The 19,785-nt window shown below is 47.7% G+C and overlaps 1 protein-coding gene across 1 annotated transcript; it reads left to right on the top strand.

Annotated features, from left to right (window-relative positions):
• Positions 1-246: 246 nt before the first annotated feature.
• On the top strand, positions 247-9,625 carry neff2 (neuronal intermediate filament family member 2). Its single transcript, XM_043685284.2, has 3 exons — positions 247-1,254; positions 3,563-3,687; positions 5,921-9,625. The coding sequence occupies exons 1-3, from the start codon at positions 247-249 to the stop codon at positions 5,979-5,981; spliced, it is 1,194 nt and encodes a 397-aa protein (XP_043541219.2). The 3' UTR covers positions 5,982-9,625.
• Positions 9,626-19,785: the final 10,160 nt, after the last annotated feature.

Raw genomic sequence — 19,785 nt, 5'->3', positions numbered from 1 at the left:
GGTGTTCCTGCTGCGGAGCAGAGAGTGAAGGGGGGCGGTGCCTGAGATTGCCGCGGTCCTCCCGGATTGGCTGGGCTGGCGGATGGGGGGCTGGGGATCCTGGGAGTGGGCGGGACCTCGGCACGCGGCGTTGGGGCGGGGCCTGGTGCCGGGGGGGGGGCGGGGCCTGGGGGCCGAGGGGGGGCGGGGCGTGACGCCTGTATAAAAGAGCCGCCGGGCGCGTTCTCCCTCACACACACCCCGGCGATGAGCGTGTACGATCCGGTCGGGCCCCCGCGGAGGCCCTGGGATGAGGGCCGCCCGCCGCCGGCCTCCCCTTGCAAGCCGGTGCCGCGGGGCTCGATGCTGGGCCGGCGGGCCGCCCGGGCCTCGGCCTCGGCCTCCTCCCCGGAGCGGGAGCTGCCGCAGCTCAGCGCCGAGCTGCTGGGCCTGCGGGCCCGCGAGCGCCAGCAGCTGGCCGAGCTCAACGACCGCTTCGCCGGCTACATCGAGCGCGTGCGCCGGCTCGAGCAGCAGAACCGCGCGCTGGCGCTCGAGCTGCAGGCGCTGCGCGAGCGGCACCGCGAGCCGCCCCGCCTGCACGCGCTCTACGAGCACGAGATCCGCGGGCTGCGCGCGCTGCTGGAGGCCGAGGGCGCCGACAAGGCCCGGATGGAGGCCGAGCTGGGGCGCATGCGCGCCGCCTACGCCCGCGCCAAGGAGCGGTACCAGGAGGAGCTGAGGCTGCGGCTGGACGCCGAGGAGCGGCTGCAGGCGGCCCGCGGCGGGGCCGACCGGGCGGCGCTGGCCAACAGCGGCCTGGAGGCCGGCGTCGCCTCGCTGCTGGAGGAGATGGCCTTCCTGAAGAAGCTGCACGGCGAGGAGAGCGCCGAGCTGGAGGGCCGCCTGCAGGCCGCCGCCGCCCTGGGGGAGGGCGGGGAGGCCGAGCCGCCCGGGGCCGGGCCCGGGGCAGGGGGGGCCGGGGCCGAGCTGTCCCAGGCCCTGCGCGACATCCGCCGCCAGTACGAGCGGCTCGCCCACAAGAACATGCAGGCGGCCGAGGACTGGTACCGCGCCAAGTTCGCCGCCGTCTCCGAGGCGGCCAGCCGCCACAGCCAGGCCGCCCGCTCCATCCGACAGGAGACCGCCGGATACCACCGGCTGCTGCAGGCCCGCGCCGCCGAGACCGAGCGCCTCAAGGAGGCCATCCAGGGTCTGCACCGCCAACTCGAGGGGCTGGAGGAGCGGCAGGGCCAGGAGGTGCACAACCACCAGGTCAGGGGGAGGGGCGTGGGGGGGAGGGGCACAAGTACCAGGTCAGGGGGAGGGGCGTGGGGGGGAGGGGCACAAGTACCAGGTCAGGCGGGAGGGGCGTGGGGGGGAGGGGCACAACCACCAGGTCAGGGGGAGGGGCATGGGGGGGAGGGGCACAAGTACCAGGTCAGGCGGGAGGGGCACAAGTACCAGGTCAGGGGGAGGGGCACAACCACCAGGTCAGGGGGAGGGGGGGCACTGGGGGGGAGGGGCACAAGTACCAGGTCAGGGGGAGGGGCAGTGAGGGGTGCGGGGGGAGGGGCACAAGTACCCCTCCCTGGGCACAACCACCAGGTCAGGGGGAGGGGGGGCACTGGGGGGGAGGGGCACAAGTACCAGGTCAGGGGGAGGGGTACAGGTACCAGGTCAGGGGGAGGGGCACAAGTACCAGGTCAGTGGTGGGGGGAGGGGCACAAGTACCAGGTCAGGAGGGGGGAGTGGAGGTGGGGCACTGAGGGGGGAAGAGGGCACTAGGGGGAGGGGATGGAGGTGCACAAGTACCAGATCGCTGTTGGGTGGGGCACTGAGGGGGAACTGAGATGTGGTCACGGAGGTTGGGGGGGAGAAGCCCTACACAGACAACTGTGGGGGAGGGGGTGTGCACAGATGAGGGTCACTGATGTTAGGGGATGGGGGGAGAGGGTCTGCACTGATATCTACAGGACCTGGAGGGTTGGCAGAGTGAGGAGGTGCACGATCATCAAGTCAGGAGGGTCACTGGGCGAGAGGGATAAGAGCCTCTCAGAGGGTGGCATCAGTAGATGTGTGCCATGATCTGGAACATGCGGCTTGAAACAGCGGTAGGAGCAGTGTCAGAAATAAACGTTATCGTTGAGTTAGGTCAAATCCTGAACGGAATATTTACAGGGATGCAGCGCACCAGAAGAAAAATCAACTGGATAGCTCTACCAAAGAGTTAGCAGAGATACAGTTGGGTAAATGGCTTCCCCTCGAGCTGTCATTCTGCTATCATTTACCAGGCAGTCAGGTAGAATGAGCAATTAAATCACCAGGGCATTGTAGGCTATGGGCCAATTGTAGGTAAATGGGGTTAGTGTCATTTGGTGTTTGGCAAAGACATGATGGGCCAAAGGGCCTGGCTCAATGCTGTATGATTCTATGACACTGGTGTCAGTTTCTCATCAAAGGCTTACAGTCATTGTCAAAAATATTTGATTTTATGAAACAGTAAACTGAGTAAATGGCAATCTCTTCTACTGAGAAGATGATTATAGATTGGTAAAATGTTTGACTAGTGTTTTTAATTTCACTGTTTTTCTGTTCCTGGTGCTTTAACTAACAAAGGGCTGCTCTCCTAAAACAATAATTACAATTTTCTTCAATTCATCAGTTATTGGGAAATTAAACTGCTGCTACCAAACAAGCATTTGTCTTTATCGTCACTGATGTAGTGTTTGGTGCAGTGGCGAAAGAGGGCGGGTGAGGAGGAGGAGAGATAATGGAGAGGAAAAATCGGAACGACAGAGTGGGAGAAAGACCGAGGGGGATAAAGACAGGACAAAGAAAAATGAGGGGAAAAAAATGACAGGTTGGTAGAGGTCAGACAAAGACGCAGATTGGGGACGGACGTGGTTAAGCAGGGACAGAATTATTAATGAGTACATTCCCCAGATGATAACGCACTGCAGCAAAATTTTTCAAATGATGCTGAGTGCAGAGGGAGGAGGATGGATAGATGGCAAGGGCTGAGCCATCCAGCTGAGTGCATGGTTGACCTTAAACAATTCCAAACCATCTCTGTCAACCATCTTCAGAAATGAGGTTTGATTTTATATCTTCAATGTCTTTATATCGCTTGATAGTCTGACTGTGCATCCAAATCAGGGGAGGGGCAGGCAGAGAACAGAGATTAAGACTGGGACGGACAGAGAGAATGCGATCGGAGAATTGGCCTAAGATAGAGAGGAGGAGGATAAAGACAGAGACACAGAGCAATACAGAAAGAAAGGGACAGATAGAGATAGTGAGAGGAACAGAGGTGGGATTGGTAGAGGTAAAGTGAGTGATAGAGACAGTAAAAGCTGCAAATAGGAAGGGGACTAGCATTGAAAACACAACAGAAAACAGCACAGGCATAGGTACAGGGATGAGAGGGTGAATGTTTGGGTGAGGGGATGAGTCAGTTACTAGGTGGTTCTGATTATTTGAGCTTGCTGCTGCTGCATGCTCAGTCTTTCTTTCTCTTGCTCTCTTCCCCCTCTACACCCCCCTTTTTTTTTTCCCTTTTTTTTTCTTTTGTGTGTTACAGGAGAGGATCAGTGAGTTGGAGAAAGATATCAATGATGCCAAACAAGAGATGGCTCGTTACCTGAGAGAATACCAAGACCTCCTCAATGTCAAGATGGCTCTAGATATTGAGATTGCAGCTTACAGGTAGGCCATCATTCACTGCTAAAGGCACTGCTAAATCCTGTCCTCTCCATCAGCCGGGCTGTCTTTCTGTCTCACTTATCCTTTGTTTCTCGTTCTGTCATTTTACTTCTCTCTCCATCTGACTTCTTTCTCCCTTTTTGTCTCCGGGAAAACAGCCCCAGCCTGTTCAGCCTCCCCCTATAGCTCAAATCCTCCAACCCTGGCAACATCCTTGTAAATCTTTTCTGAACCCTTTCAAGTTTCACAACATCCTTACGATAGGAAGGAGACTAGAATTGCACGCAATATTCCAACAGTGGCCTGACCAATGTCCTGTACAGCCACAACATGACCTCCCAACTCCTGTACTCAATGCACTGACCAATAAAGGAAAGCATACCAAACGCCGCCTTCACTATTCTATTCACCTGTGACTCCACTTTCACGGAGCTATACACCTGCACCTCTAGGACTCTTATTAATCAGCACTCCCCAGGACCTTACTATTAAGTGTATAAATCCTGTCCTGATTTTTCTTTTCAAAGTGCAGCACTTCACATTTATCTAAATTAAACTCCATCTGGCCACTCCTCAGCCCATTGGCCCATCTGATCAAGATCCCATTGTAATCTGAGGTAACCCTCTTCACTGTCCACTACACCTCCAATTTTGGTGTCATCTGCAAACTTACTAACTATACCTCCTATGTTCACATTCAAATCATTTATATAAATGTTGAAAAGTGGACACAGCGCTGATCCTTGTGGCATATCACTGGTCACAGGCCTCCAGTCTGAAAAACAAATGGCTAGTTCTCAGATTCCCTATGATCTAACCTTATTAACAAATCCACCATGAGAACCTTGCTGAATGCCTTGCTAACGTGTTCTTTCTATATCTCCATCTCATAAGTAATGCGAGGGAGCTGATTTCAATAGGGCAAGGACAGAGCTGGTTGGATAGACTGGAGCTGAGGGCTGGCAGGATTAACATTGTGCTACCTTCAGACAAGAGATGGTTTGTGTCCAGTTGAGCCTTATCCCCTCAAAATGGAAGAGTTGAACAAATAGCAGGTGGCTCAGTGGTTAGCACTGGTGCCTCAGCACCAGGGACCCGGGTTCGATTCCAGCCTCAGGCAACTGTCTGTGTGGAATTTGCACATTCTCCTCATGTCTGCGTGGGTTCCCCCTGGGTCCTTCGCATCTCAATTTTGAAGGGTCATCCCTTCACTCTGAAGCAGTGCTTTTGTCCTTCCTGATTTATATGTTAATGGTTTACATTTTGGTGTGTGGGGATAATTTTAAAGTTTAAATGTGATACTAAACTTGGTGGATTGTAAACAGTTGAGGAGGTGTGGGGGTTTTGGGGGTGTGGGTTCTATTCCCCGGACAGAAGCTGCTGGAATTGAAATGCTCAGAATAAAAATCTAGAATTGAAAACTCGTCAGGGAGGGGAATCTGTTCTTAATCCATCTATGGCTTCAGTTAACTCTCAAATACCCCGTAACATGGTCCAGCCCGAGGCAGTTAGGGATGGGTACTGACTGTTGGTCTGGGCCAGTGCTGCCCACTTTACAGGACAGAGTAAATGAAAAGTGATGGAGGGTTTGACAGTGTACAGAAAGCAGTGATCTCTTGTGGGGATTCAGGATTGAGGCTATCAGCATGAGAGAGGGATACTTTATTCCAGCTGGGGATGTGGGGAGAGTGGACTCAGGAGTTGTTGTAGCAGAAAGCTGAATGAATAAATGAGGGAGAAAAAGGATCAGGTGAGATGACAAGGAATGGCAAACGCTGCAGGTAAAGCATAAATACTAGCATGGAGTGGTTGAGCTGATTGGCCTGTGTCAGTGTTTATAAATACTGATGCCACCCCTAACTTGACAATTATTGGACTGTGGGGAGGATGTCTCACTATCCAGGACCCTGAGCAAGCCTGGCTCTCCCATTCCAACTTGCCCAGTGGTTCTGTTCACTTCCCAGTGTCTCATGTTAACTGCAGGAGAATTTAACACAGCCAAATATTTTACATAGGTTTGAAATCCTAACTATTGTGTGTGACAGTGTGAGAACAGAAAATGGTAACATAAATGAAAGTGGGAGAGAAAATGAGTGGGGGGGCGGAGGAGAGTGAGAAAGAGAGCAAAAGGGAGTGTGTGGGAATGTGACATGGGTAAGACAGAAAGGAGAGGTCGATACTGTCTCTGTTCAACTGGCTATCTTTCATTTTGTTCCTTTTTGTGTCTCCTGTTTAGGAAACTGCTGGAGGGTGAGGAATTCCGGTTCAGCTTGTCCTCAGTGCATCCCTACAGTTAGTCATCCATCTGCAGAATGTTGACCATGTGGTCCCATAGCTGACAACACAGAGCACTCATTAGCCATCGCTCCTTACCCTCTGGTTGTCTTAAATTCCCTGCTCCCCTTCCATTTCCATAGAGACCACTCACAGCTCCAGTTACTGAGACCTGCTGACCCTGACCAAAAACCAAATTCCAAGTTTACACACAGGACCGGAAGTGTTAGTGTGCCCGTGCACTTAAATACTATTCAGTTGAATGTTGCAGTTTGCAATGGAATAAGATGCTAATATTGGCTATGTTCCAGTCTCTCCCCTCCCCAGTCTTTCTGCGTGACCCACTGGTCTCCACCTGGGAAGGAAATCTTCTGTCCTATTCACGCCATGATCCTGTACCCTCTCACTCCCTGACCCTGTGGCTTCTGGTCTCTGTGCCCCTGACCCTGTGCCCTCTTGCCCCTCACCCTCTGGTTCCCTGATCCTGTGACCTCTGGGTTCCTGACTGCCAACTTGCCCCTTGACCCTGTGCCCTCTGCCCCCAGTCCCCTCCCATTCCCTGGGGGGGAAACTGGGTTTCTGTCAATCTGAGACAGTCACCATGCTCAAGCCGGTGAGTCCAATCTGTGCTGGAGCCTCTTGGTGGAACTGAAGAGAGAACGTAACATGCCCTCTGAGTCAGAGCGTGATCCCACTGAGGGGTAAAACTCCTGGTAAAAAGGAGCGATCACACAATCGGGCTGAGCCGAGGAGTCAGAAAATAATAGGAGAGTGACACCTTAGAGACAGGAGGAGTGTGTAACAGAGGGACATGGGGAGTGACTGAGGAAAAGTGTCAGAGACCACACACCCAATAATGCAGTGACAGACAGAGACACAGATGACAAGAGCAAGAATAACAAAGGGAGAGAGGGGCATGGGGAAAGACTGAAAGTGACAGAGAAAGACAAGGTAACAGTGATGGGGACAGTGAAAGAAAAGAGAATGACAGGCAGAGAGTAACAGACCAAGATTGAGGTAGAGTGAGACACAGAAACAAAGATGCATAGAGAGAGACACACACAGAAGGTAACAGCTTTAGAAAAGCAGAAATTAATGGAGATGGAGAGGAATACATAGTGCTGGAGACTGACAGAAAAAATAACAGATGAGTGTGAAAGAGATGAAGACCAATTTGGTTTTTTTGTAGAACCATGGACCTAATTACAGTGAAAAGCTTTGTTTTGTGAGCAGTACAGAGCAAGGCACAGGCTACACTGCACAGGAAGTGCACAAAGCAAGTTTGAAGTTAGAGAAAGTTAATAACAGCAGGGAAGAAACTGTTCCTGAATCTGTTGGTGTATGTGTTCAGGCTTGTGTATCTTTTGCCTGACAGAGCTTGTAGGAGAGCATTACTGGGGTGGGAGGGGGAGGGGGCTTTGATAGAGGTAAAGAATATCAGCGAGAGAGAGATTAACAGAAAATATGAGGGGCACAGAAATTGATAAAGATACAGAAGTAATTGAGGCAGAGGAATGGGCAACAAATTCTGGCCTAACCAGAATTAATGAATGAAAAAGAGAGCAATTGTGATAAAGAGAGACAGTAACCAAGTCTCAGATAGCTGATAGTGGAAAAAGTCACAAAAATAAAAAGACAGGATGCTGAGGATCTGAAATAAAAACAGAAATTGCTGGAGTAACTCAGCATCTCTGGCAGGATCTGTCAAGAGAAAGCAGAGTTAATGTTTTGAGTCCTGTGTGACCTTTAAGGGTCACTAGATCTTTGTTAACTCTGTTTCTCTGTGCTGAGTTTCTCCAGCAATTTCTGTTTTGTTTAGGAAAGTAATAAGAGAAAGTGAGTATAACAATGACAGGGTCAGAGTAACACAGAAACACAGGGACCGAGATAATCAGACATGAAGAGCAGAGAGATGGACAGACGGGAACATGTACAGGATGATAGGGAGAAACAGTGACTAAGGCAGCAAGATAGAATTATTGTGCACAGACAGATTGAATATCACAGATGGATATGTAGAGTGAAAGAAACTGACTTAAAAGTGGGGAGTGAGGGACTGGGTGAGAGATGCAGAGAAAGATACAATTCACAAATACAGTGAAAGCTAGAAGAATATAGATACAAATAGAGAAGCAACAGAATGACAGCTATAAAGAGGAAGGCTGATAGAAGGGTGTGGACTAAGGGCTGGGAAATGGGGTTGGAATGGTGAGGTGGCTTTATTGACTGGAGCAGAATTGATGGGCTGAAGGGCTGTTATCTGAGCTGTAGATCTCTCTAACAGTGTAAAATGGGGAGAAGGAAGGATATTGACGTGAGGTTGTATTGAGAAATACAGGGTGGGGACGACAGAGGTACAGACCGCAGAAAATGGAGACTGAAATCAAGAGGAGCCCCTGGACATATCGACAGACTGTATAAAGCTGGAGCAAGTGTAGACATGGACTTCATCTCAGTCAGATCATTTACACACTGAAATCTGGAAAAGTCTCAGGCGAATACAGAAGCAGAAAAAGTGACCCCAGGGCATGGAGAAATGGGACCAGTGAAACAATCTAATTCCAAACTAGTCATGTAAATGTTAGGCTCTCGGGCACTCCCACCTGCTGCAGTCTGAGATGTCTGTGTGTAGCCACCACTGACACTGAGACTCCCACACACTACAGCGAGCTCTCTGAACGGAATCGGTCAGTACTGCCTGCCCAGTTACCATATGGGCTCATAGCTCACTGGTGTGGATAAACAGCCAGCACCAAGACACCACAGTCTGAAAGACAACACACACAACTCATGCCACGAGATGGCCAGTACCCCCAACTGTCTGTAACTGTCCCCAATCTTGCAGCATCTCCTGGAAGTGACCATCTGGAATCTACAGAAACTGGACAGGTTTGAGATTAGACTTTCTCTGCTTCTAACAACGTGTGGATTTCTAACCAGAACACTCAGCCCTGGTACTCACAATTCCTCACTCCCTCCCTCCTCACCTCATTCGCTCCCTCCCTGCTCCCCTCATCCCTCACTGTTCCCTCCTCCCTCAGTAAGGTAAAGGCCAATGTAATTGTTTTTGAGACAATGCGAATGTAATTAGGAAAACTGGTCTGGAAATTTCAATTGGCCAGCAAGCAAATTGAAGGTCAAACAAAAAGATCAGTGTGTGGGGAGTGACAGTGACAAGAGGGCAGTGTGGATTGCAGTAGATCCAATATGAGGGGAGGTGACAATGATAAGTGGGTCCTGTCTATGCATTGTAATGGACCCAATATGAGGGGGATACGTCAAATGGGCCTTATCTGTGGATCCAGTGTGTGGGGGAGTGACAGTGACAAGTGGGTCACTGGGTCTGTTTTGGGGAGGGAGGGGGGAGCACAGAGAAGAGGTGGTGGTGACTGTGTCAAGTGGGCCCTGTTTGTGGATCTCAATGGATCCAGTGTGATGGGTGACCATGTGAGGTGGGTCCTGTCTGAAAGATTACAGACCAGTTGCTAATAATGTAACCGTTTGGCTGTGTGTGAAGATCACTGCACTATTCCCTCACACTGCTTTGGAGGTTAGACTAATTAATGGAATAACTTAGAGTTTGCTCGATATTATCTCTACTGTAAAATCATTAACATCAATGGAATGCATCATGCTCAACTAATAAAATTCTTACAGAAAAGTCAAACTGCCTATTGGTCTTATTCTGCAAACTGCAATGAAGAGAGAGCAGGAGGACCTGGTTTTGGATGGTATGATCCCAGCTAATGGTATTACTGGACAGCACAGCACAGCGCAGCTCAGAATAAAATTGGGATTGATGTATCATTTTGTTTCAATTGCAGTGATCTGTCACTGAGACACAATCACAAGAGGGTTCTGTGTTAATAAGTTCATTGAACAGATGAATAAATAAAAGTCAAACTTGTGTAAACATAGAATCATAACATAGAACAGTACAGCACAGAAGAGGCCCTTCAGCCCATGATGTTGTGCCAACCATTGATCCTCATGTAAGGTAAACCTACTGTACAAACTCAAATTTCTGTGACCATATGCATGTACAGCAGTCTCAAATATCCCTAATGACCTCACTTCCACTGCTGCTGGCAACATATGCCATGCTCTCAACTTTCTAAAGAACCGACCTCTAACATCCCCTCTATACATTCCGCCAAACAGTTTAAACCTATGACCGCTCGTGTTAACAATTTCTTCCCTGGGAAAAAGTCTCTGGCTATCAACTCTATCTATGCCTGTCATTATCTTGTACACCTCAATTAGGTTTCCTCTTTTCCAAAGAAGCAAAGTCCAAGCTCAGTCAACTTCTCTTTGTAAAATAAGCCCTCCATTCCAGGAAGCATCCTGGTAAACCTCCTCTGAACCCTCTCCAAAGCATCCGCATCTTTCCTATAATAGGGTGACCAGAACTGGACACTATTCCATGTGCAGTCTAATCAAAGTTTTATAGAGCTGCAACACGATCTCATGGCTCTTAAACTCAATCCCGCTGTTAATGAAAGCCAAAATACCATATGCTTTCTTAACAACCCTGTCCACTTGGGTGGTAATTTTAAGGGATCTATGTACCTGCATACTAAAATCCTGCTGTTCCTCCTCACTGCAAGATTCCTGTCTTTAATCCTGTGCTCAACTTTCAAGTTCGACCTTCCAAAATGCATCACTTTGCATTTATCCAGGTTGAACTCCATCTGCCACCTCTCAGCCCATATGTGAATCCTGTCAGTGTCACGCTGCAGCCTACAACAGTCCTCTATACTGTCAATGACACCGCCAACCTTTGTGTCGTCTGCACACTTGCTAACCCATCCTTCAATATCCTCATCCACGTCATTAATAAAGAATAGGGGCCCAAGAACAGACCCCTGTGGAACACCACTTACCACTGCCTTCCAGGCAAAATACTTTCCTTCCACTACCACTCAACCAGCCAATTCTGTATCCAGACAGCTAAATTTCCCTGTATCCCATTTCTCCTGACCTTCTGGACGAGCCTACCATGGGGAACCTTATCAAATGCCTTGCTGAAGTCGATGTACACCACATCTACCGCTCAACCCTCATCAACTTGTCTAGTACCATCCTCAAAGAACTCAATAAGATTTGTGAGGCATAACCTGTCCCTCTCAAAGCCGTGCTCTTCCAGATGGTCATAAACCTTATCCCTCAGAATCCTTTCTAGCACCTTGTAGACGACAGATGTGAGACTGACTGGTCTGTAATTGCCGGGGATTTCCCTATTCCCTCAGCACCAGGGACCCGGGTTCGATTCCAGCCTCAGGCAACTGTCTGTGTGGAATTTGCACATTCTCCTCATGTCTGCGTGGGTTCCCCCTGGGTCCTTCGCATCTCAATTTTGAAGGGTCATCCCTTCACTCTGAAGCAGTGCTTTTGTCCTTCCTGATTTATATGTTAATGGTTTACATTTTGGTGTGTGGGGATAATTTTAAAGTTTAAATGTGATACTAAACTTGGTGGATTGTAAACAGTTGAGGAGGTGTGGGGGTTTTGGGGGTGTGGGTTCTATTCCCCGGACAGAAGATGCTGGAATTGAAATGCTCAGAATAAAAATCTAGAATTGAAAACTCGTCAGGGAGGGGAATCTGTTCTTAATCCATCTATGGCTTCAGTTAACTCTCAAATACCCCGTAACATGGTCCAGCCCGAGGCAGTTAGGGATGGGTACTGACTGTTGGTCTGGGCCAGTGCTGCCCACTTTACAGGACAGAGTAAATGAAAAGTGATGGAGGGTTTGACAGTGTACAGAAAGCAGTGATCTCTTGTGGGGATTCAGGATTGAGGCTATCAGCATGAGAGAGGGATACTTTATTCCAGCTGGGGATGTGGGGAGAGTGGACTCAGGAGTTGTTGTAGCAGAAAGCTGAATGAATAAATGAGGGAGAAAAAGGATCAGGTGAGATGACAAGGAATGGCAAACGCTGCAGGTAAAGCATAAATACTAGCATGGAGTGGTTGAGCTGATTGGCCTGTGTCAGTGTTTATAAATACTGATGCCACCCCTAACTTGACAATTATTGGACTGTGGGGAGGATGTCTCACTATCCAGGACCCTGAGCAAGCCTGGCTCTCCCATTCCAACTTGCCCAGTGGTTCTGTTCACTTCCCAGTGTCTCATGTTAACTGCAGGAGAATTTAACACAGCCAAATATTTTACATAGGTTTGAAATCCTAACTATTGTGTGTGACAGTGTGAGAACAGAAAATGGTAACATAAATGAAAGTGGGAGAGAAAATGAGTGGGGGGGCGGAGGAGAGTGAGAAAGAGCAAAAGGGAGTGTGTGGGAATGTGACATGGGTAAGACAGAAAGGAGAGGTCGATACTGTCTCTGTTCAACTGGCTATCTTTCATTTTGTTCCTTTGTGTCTCCTGTTTAGGAAACTGCTGGAGGGTGAGGAATTCCGGTTCAGCTTGTCCTCAGTGCATCCCTACAGTTAGTCATCCATCTGCAGAATGTTGACCATGTGGTCCCATAGCTGACAACACAGAGCACTCATTAGCCATCGCTCCTTACCCTCTGGTTGTCTTAAATTCCCTGCTCCCCTTCCATTTTCATAGAGACCACTCACAGCTCCAGTTACTGAGACCTGCTGACCCTGACCAAAAACCAAATTCCAAGTTTACACACAGGACCGGAAGTGTTAGTGTGCCCGTGCACTTAAATACTATTCAGTTGAATGTTGCAGTTTGCAATGGAATAAGATGCTAATATTGGCTATGTTCCAGTCTCTCCCCTCCCCAGTCTTTCTGCGTGACCCACTGGTCTCCACCTGGGAAGGAAATCTTCTGTCCTATTCACGCCATGATCCTGTACCCTCTCACTCCCTGACCCTGTGGCTTCTGGTCTCTGTGCCCCTGACCCTGTGCCCTCTTGCCCCTCACCCTCTGGTTCCCTGATCCTGTGACCTCTGGGTTCCTGACTGCCAACTTGCCCCTTGACCCTGTGCCCTCTGCCCCCAGTCCCCTCCCATTCCCTGGGGGGGAAACTGGGTTTCTGTCAATCTGAGACAGTCACCATGCTCAAGCCGGTGAGTCCAATCTGTGCTGGAGCCTCTTGGTGGAACTGAAGAGAGAACGTAACATGCCCTCTGAGTCAGAGCGTGATCCCACTGAGGGGTAAAACTCCTGGTAAAAAGGAGCGATCACACAATCGGGCTGAGCCGAGGAGTCAGAAAATAATAGGAGAGTGACACCTTAGAGACAGGAGGAGTGTGTAACAGAGGGACATGGGGAGTGACTGAGGAAAAGTGTCAGAGACCACACACCCAATAATGCAGTGACAGACAGAGACACAGATGACAAGAGCAAGAATAACAAAGGGAGAGAGGGGCATGGGGAAAGACTGAAAGTGACAGAGAAAGACAAGGTAACAGTGATGGGGACAGTGAAAGAAAAGAGAATGACAGGCAGAGAGTAACAGACCAAGATTGAGGTAGAGTGAGACACAGAAACAAAGATGCATAGAGAGAGACACACACAGAAGGTAACAGCTTTAGAAAAGCAGAAATTAATGGAGATGGAGAGGAATACATAGTGCTGGAGACTGACAGAAAAAATAACAGATGAGTGTGAAAGAGATGAAGACCAATTTGGTTTTTTTGTAGAACCATGGACCTAATTACAGTGAAAAGCTTTGTTTTGTGAGCAGTACAGAGCAAGGCACAGGCTACACTGCACAGGAAGTGCACAAAGCAAGTTTGAAGTTAGAGAAAGTTAATAACAGCAGGGAAGAAACTGTTCCTGAATCTGTTGGTGTATGTGTTCAGGCTTGTGTATCTTTTGCCTGACAGAGCTTGTAGGAGAGCATTACTGGGGTGGGAGGGGGAGGGGGCTTTGATAGAGGTAAAGAATATCAGCGAGAGAGAGATTAACAGAAAATATGAGGGGCACAGAAATTGATAAAGATACAGAAGTAATTGAGGCAGAGGAATGGGCAACAAATTCTGGCCTAACCAGAATTAATGAATGAAAAAGAGAGCAATTGTGATAAAGAGAGACAGTAACCAAGTCTCAGATAGCTGATAGTGGAAAAAGTCACAAAAATAAAAAGACAGGATGCTGAGGATCTGAAATAAAAACAGAAATTGCTGGAGTAACTCAGCATCTCTGGCAGGATCTGTCAAGAGAAAGCAGAGTTAATGTTTTGAGTCCTGTGTGACCTTTAAGGGTCACTAGATCTTTGTTAACTCTGTTTCTCTGTGCTGAGTTTCTCCAGCAATTTCTGTTTTGTTTAGGAAAGTAATAAGAGAAAGTGAGTATAACAATGACAGGGTCAGAGTAACACAGAAACACAGGGACCGAGATAATCAGACATGAAGAGCAGAGAGATGGACAGACGGGAACATGTACAGGATGATAGGGAGAAACAGTGACTAAGGCAGCAAGATAGAATTATTGTGCACAGACAGATTGAATATCACAGATGGATATGTAGAGTGAAAGAAACTGACTTAAAAGTGGGGAGTGAGGGACTGGGTGAGAGATGCAGAGAAAGATACAATTCACAAATACAGTGAAAGCTAGAAGAATATAGATACAAATAGAGAAGCAACAGAATGACAGCTATAAAGAGGAAGGCTGATAGAAGGGTGTGGACTAAGGGCTGGGAAATGGGGTTGGAATGGTGAGGTGGCTTTATTGACTGGAGCAGAATTGATGGGCTGAAGGGCTGTTATCTGAGCTGTAGATCTCTCTAACAGTGTAAAATGGGGAGAAGGAAGGATATTGACGTGAGGTTGTATTGAGAAATACAGGGTGGGGACGACAGAGGTACAGACCGCAGAAAATGGAGACTGAAATCAAGAGGAGCCCCTGGACATATCGACAGACTGTATAAAGCTGGAGCAAGTGTAGACATGGACTTCATCTCAGTCAGATCATTTACACACTGAAATCTGGAAAAGTCTCAGGCGAATACAGAAGCAGAAAAAGTGACCCCAGGGCATGGAGAAATGGGACCAGTGAAACAATCTAATTCCAAACTAGTCATGTAAATGTTAGGCTCTCGGGCACTCCCACCTGCTGCAGTCTGAGATGTCTGTGTGTAGCCACCACTGACACTGAGACTCCCACACACTACAGCGAGCTCTCTGAACGGAATCGGTCAGTACTGCCTGCCCAGTTACCATATGGGCTCATAGCTCACTGGTGTGGATAAACAGCCAGCACCAAGACACCACAGTCTGAAAGACAACACACACAACTCATGCCACGAGATGGCCAGTACCCCCAACTGTCTGTAACTGTCCCCAATCTTGCAGCATCTCCTGGAAGTGACCATCTGGAATCTACAGAAACTGGACAGGTTTGAGATTAGACTTTCTCTGCTTCTAACAACGTGTGGATTTCTAACCAGAACACTCAGCCCTGGTACTCACAATTCCTCACTCCCTCCCTCCTCACCTCATTCGCTCCCTCCCTGCTCCCCTCATCCCTCACTGTTCCCTCCTCCCTCAGTAAGGTAAAGGCCAATGTAATTGTTTTTGAGACAATGCGAATGTAATTAGGAAAACTGGTCTGGAAATTTCAATTGGCCAGCAAGCAAATTGAAGGTCAAACAAAAAGATCAGTGTGTGGGGAGTGACAGTGACAAGAGGGCAGTGTGGATTGCAGTAGATCCAATATGAGGGGAGGTGACAATGATAAGTGGGTCCTGTCTATGCATTGTAATGGACCCAATATGAGGGGGATATGTCAAATGGGCCTTATCTGTGGATCCAGTGTGTGGGGGAGTGACAGTGACAAGTGGGTCACTGGGTCTGTTTTGGGGAGGGAGGGGGGAGCACAGAGAAGAGGTGGTGGTGATTGTGTCAAGTGGGCCCTGTTTGTGGATCTCAATGGATCCAGTGTGATGGGTGACCATGTGAGGTGGGTCCTGTCTGAAAGATTACAGACCAGTTGTTAATAATGTAACCTTTTGGCTGTGTGTGAAGATCACTGCACTATTCCCTCACACTGCTTTGGAGGTTAGACTAATTAATGGAATAACTTAGAGTTTGCTCGATATTATCTCTACTGTAAAATCATTAACATCAATGGAATGCATCATGCTCAACTAATAAAATTCTTACAGAAAAGTCAAACTGCCTATTGGTCTTATTCTGCAAACTGCAATGAAGAGAGAGCAGGAGGACCTGGTTTTGGATGGTATGATCCCAGCTAATGGTATTACTGGACAGCACAGCGCAGCTCAGAATAAAATTGGGATTGATGTATCATTTTGTTTCAATTGCAGTGATCTGTCACTGAGACACAATCACAAGAGGGTTCTGTGTTAATAAGTTCATTGAACAGATGAATAAATAAAAGTCAAACTTGTGTAAACATAGAATCATAACATAGAACAGTACAGCACAGAAGAGGCCCTTCAGCCCATGATGTTGTGCCAACCATTGATCCTCATGTAAGGTAAACCTACTGTACAAACTCAAATTTATGTGACCATATGCATGTACAGCAGTCTCAAATATCCCTAATGACCTCACTTCCACTGCTGCTGGCAACATATGCCATGCTCTCAACTTTCTAAAGAACCGACCTCTGACATCCCCTCTATACATTCCGCCAAACAGTTTAAACCTATGACCGCTCGTGTTAACAATTTCTGCCCTGGGAAAAAGTCTCTGGCTATCAACTCTATCTATGCCTGTCATTATCTTGTACACCTCAATTAGGTTTCCTCTTTTCCAAAGAAGCAAAGTCCAAGCTCAGTCAACTTCTCTTTGTAAAATAAGCCCTCCATTCCAGGAAGCATCCTGGTAAACCTCCTCTGAACCCTCTCCAAAGCATCCACATCTTTCCTATAATAGGGTGACCAGAACTGGACACTATTCCATGTGCAGTCTAATCAAAGTTTTATAGAGCTGCAACACGATATCATGGCTCTTAAACTCAATCCCGCTGTTAATGAAAGCCAAAATACCATATGCTTTCTTAACAACCCTGTCCACTTGGGTGGTAATTTTAAGGGATCTATGTACCTGCATACTAAGATCCTGCTGTTCCTCCTCACTGCAAGATTCCTGTCTTTAATCCTGTACTCAACTTTCAAGTTCGACCTTCCAAAATGCATCACTTTGCATTTATCCAGGTTGAACTCCATCTGCCATCTCTCAGCCCATATGTGAATCCTGTCAGTGTCATGCTGCAGCCTACAACAGTCCTCTATACTGTCAATGACACCGCCAACCTTTGTGTCGTCTGCAAACTTGCTAACCCATCCTTCAATATCCTCATCCACGTCATTAATAAAGAATAGGGGCCCAAGAACAGACCCCTGTGGAACACCACTTACCACTGCCTTCCAGGCAAAATACTTTCCTTCCACTACCACTCAACCAGCCAATTCTGTATCCAGACAGCTAAATTTCCCTGTATCCCATTTCTCCTGACCTTCTGGACGAGCCTACCATGGGGAACCTTATCAAATGCCTTGCTGAAGTCGATGTACACCACATCTACCGCTCAACCCTCATCAACTTGTCTAGTACCATCCTCAAAGAACTCAATAAGATTTGTGAGGCATAACCTGTCCCTCTCAAAGCCGTGCTCTTCCAGATGGTCATAAACCTTATCCCTCAGAATCCTTTCTAGCACCTTGTAGACGACAGATGTGAGACTGACTGGTCTGTAATTGCCGGGGATTTCCCTATTCCCTTTCTTGAAGAGAGGAATTACATTTGCCCCCCTCGGGTACGAATGGTGGAGAGCGAGGATGCAAAGATCTTCGCAAGCGGCGAAGCAATCACATTTCTCGCTTTCCAAAACAGCCGAGGACAAATTTGGTCTGGCCCTGGCACCTTGTCAATCTTAATGTTTGTCAAAATTTTCAGCACATCAGCTTCCTCAATCTCTCCGTTCCAGCATGCACACCTGCTCTTCAATGGTTTCATTCACTACAAGGTCCTTTAGTAAAGACAGAAGCAAAAAACTCATTTAGGGCTTCCCCTACCTCCTCAGACTCTATACACTAGTTCCCGATACTATCCCTAATCGGCACTACTCTTTGATCATTCTCTTATTCCTCACATATGTGCAAAATGTCTTTGGATTCTCCCTAATCCTTCCTGTCAAGTCTTTTTCATGCCCCCTCCTGGCTCTCAGACCATTTTTGAGCTCCTTCCTCGCCTGCCTGTAATCCTTGAGAGCTGAGCAAGACCCTTGCTTCCAGCACCTTACGTAAGCTGCCTTCTTTCTTTTGACGAGACACTCCACCACTCTCGTCATCCAAGGTTCCTTTATCTTGCCTGTCTCAGAGGAACACATTTATGCATCACTTGCAACAACTGTTCCTTAAACAGTCTCCACATGTCTATAGTGCCCTTTCCATGGAACAACTGCTCCCAATCCATGCTTCCCAACGCACATCTGATAGCATCATAGTTTCCATTTCCACAATTAAATATACTCCCATTGTAAATGCTTCTCTCCTTCTCCATAGCTCTGTAGAATGTGAGGATGTTGTGGTCACTATCACCAAAATGCTCTCCCACCGCAAGAATGAAAGAGCAAAATGAGTTCTCTACCTGTGTCTCAATAGTATTCTGTTCAGAGGCTGAAATCTGGAGATGTCATCCCTCAATATTAAGCTTTTATTTTGGAAAGATTTTCCCCATTTCTATCCTGAGAGTTCTGGAGTCTACTTATGTGAATACCCACAAAACTGAGAGTTAGACTGTCTCAGTTTCTAATAGTCTGCAGATTCATACCAAAGCACTCTGCTTAGAGTGTAAATAAACTTTAACAGTAACTGTTGATTTTTCTAAAACAATCTCAAGGAGAGTAGGTACTTGCTTCTGACCCCAGTCATCACTCCTCTAATCTTTCCTAAAAACCTGCTTCTCCAGCTATTCTGTGCTCTAAACACTCATACAGTCAGAGAGATGTACAGCATGGAAACAGAGCCTTTGGACCAACCCAATCTAGTCCCACCTGCCAGCACTTGGCCCATATCCCTCCAAACCCTTCCTATTCATATACCCATCCTGTTGCCTTTTAAATGTTGCAATTGTACCAGCCTCCACCACTTCCTCTGGCAGCTCGTTCCATACACGTACCGCCCTCTGCATGAAAAAGTTGTCCCTTAGGTCTCTTTTATATCTTTCCCCTCTCACCCTAAACCTATACCCTCTAGTTCTGGACTCCCCAACCCCAGGGAAAAGACCTTGTCTACTTATCCTATCCATGCCCCTCATGATTTTATAAACCTCTATAAGGTCACCCCTCAGCCTCTGACGCTCCAGGGAAAACAGCCCCAGCCTGTTCAGCCTCTCCCTGTAGCTCAGATCCTCCAACCCTGGCAACATCCTTGTAAATCTTTTCTGAACCCTTTCAAGTTTCACAACATCTTTCCGATAGGAAGGAGACCAGAATCGCAATATTCCAACAGTGGCCTAACCAATGTCCTGTACAGCTGCAACATGACCTCCCAACTCCTGTCTTGAGAATTATAAGCGGAAACAAGCAAATGGTCTTCAAATTTCACCTGTTGTAAACTCCACTGTATAAATATCATTGACCATTAACACACAGTTCCTCAGATACTTGCTACATGGGGTCACTATTACAGAAGCTCTGTCAGTTTGAATATAATTTTTTTAAGAATCCAGCAATCGTATGTCACTATTTTGAAATCCAAATTTTTTCTTGTATAAAACAATCCTTTCATCACACTCCATAGTATCCCAGAGACAGAGTAAGACAAGCATGCTGCAGAGACATCAGAGAGAGAGAGAAAAATGGGTGTTAAACACAATCTGGGGAAGAGAAAAGCAGAGGAAGAGATTAATCAGATACTGGAGCAAGAGAGA

This window comes from Chiloscyllium plagiosum, unplaced genomic scaffold (assembly GCF_037043375.1).
Source record: "Chiloscyllium plagiosum isolate Xiang-an unplaced genomic scaffold, Cpla_swu_hap1 HiC_scaffold_1, whole genome shotgun sequence".
NCBI lineage: Eukaryota > Metazoa > Chordata > Chondrichthyes > Orectolobiformes > Hemiscylliidae > Chiloscyllium > Chiloscyllium plagiosum.
The sequence above is the reverse complement of the archived record's forward strand: the minus strand, read 5'-3'. Positions and strand labels throughout refer to the sequence as shown.

Excerpts from the sequence above, each read along its gene's own strand:
- neff2 (XM_043685284.2), top strand. The coding sequence starts at position 247 with ATGAGCGTGTACGATCCGGTCGGGCCCCCGCGGAGGCCCTGGGATGAG. Across the intron at positions 1,255-3,562 it reads AGGAGGTGCACAACCACCAG|GAGAGGATCAGTGAGTTGGA; the intron begins GTCAGGGGGAGG and ends TGTGTGTTACAG. Across the intron at positions 3,688-5,920 it reads ATTGAGATTGCAGCTTACAG|GAAACTGCTGGAGGGTGAGG; the intron begins GTAGGCCATCAT and ends TCTCCTGTTTAG.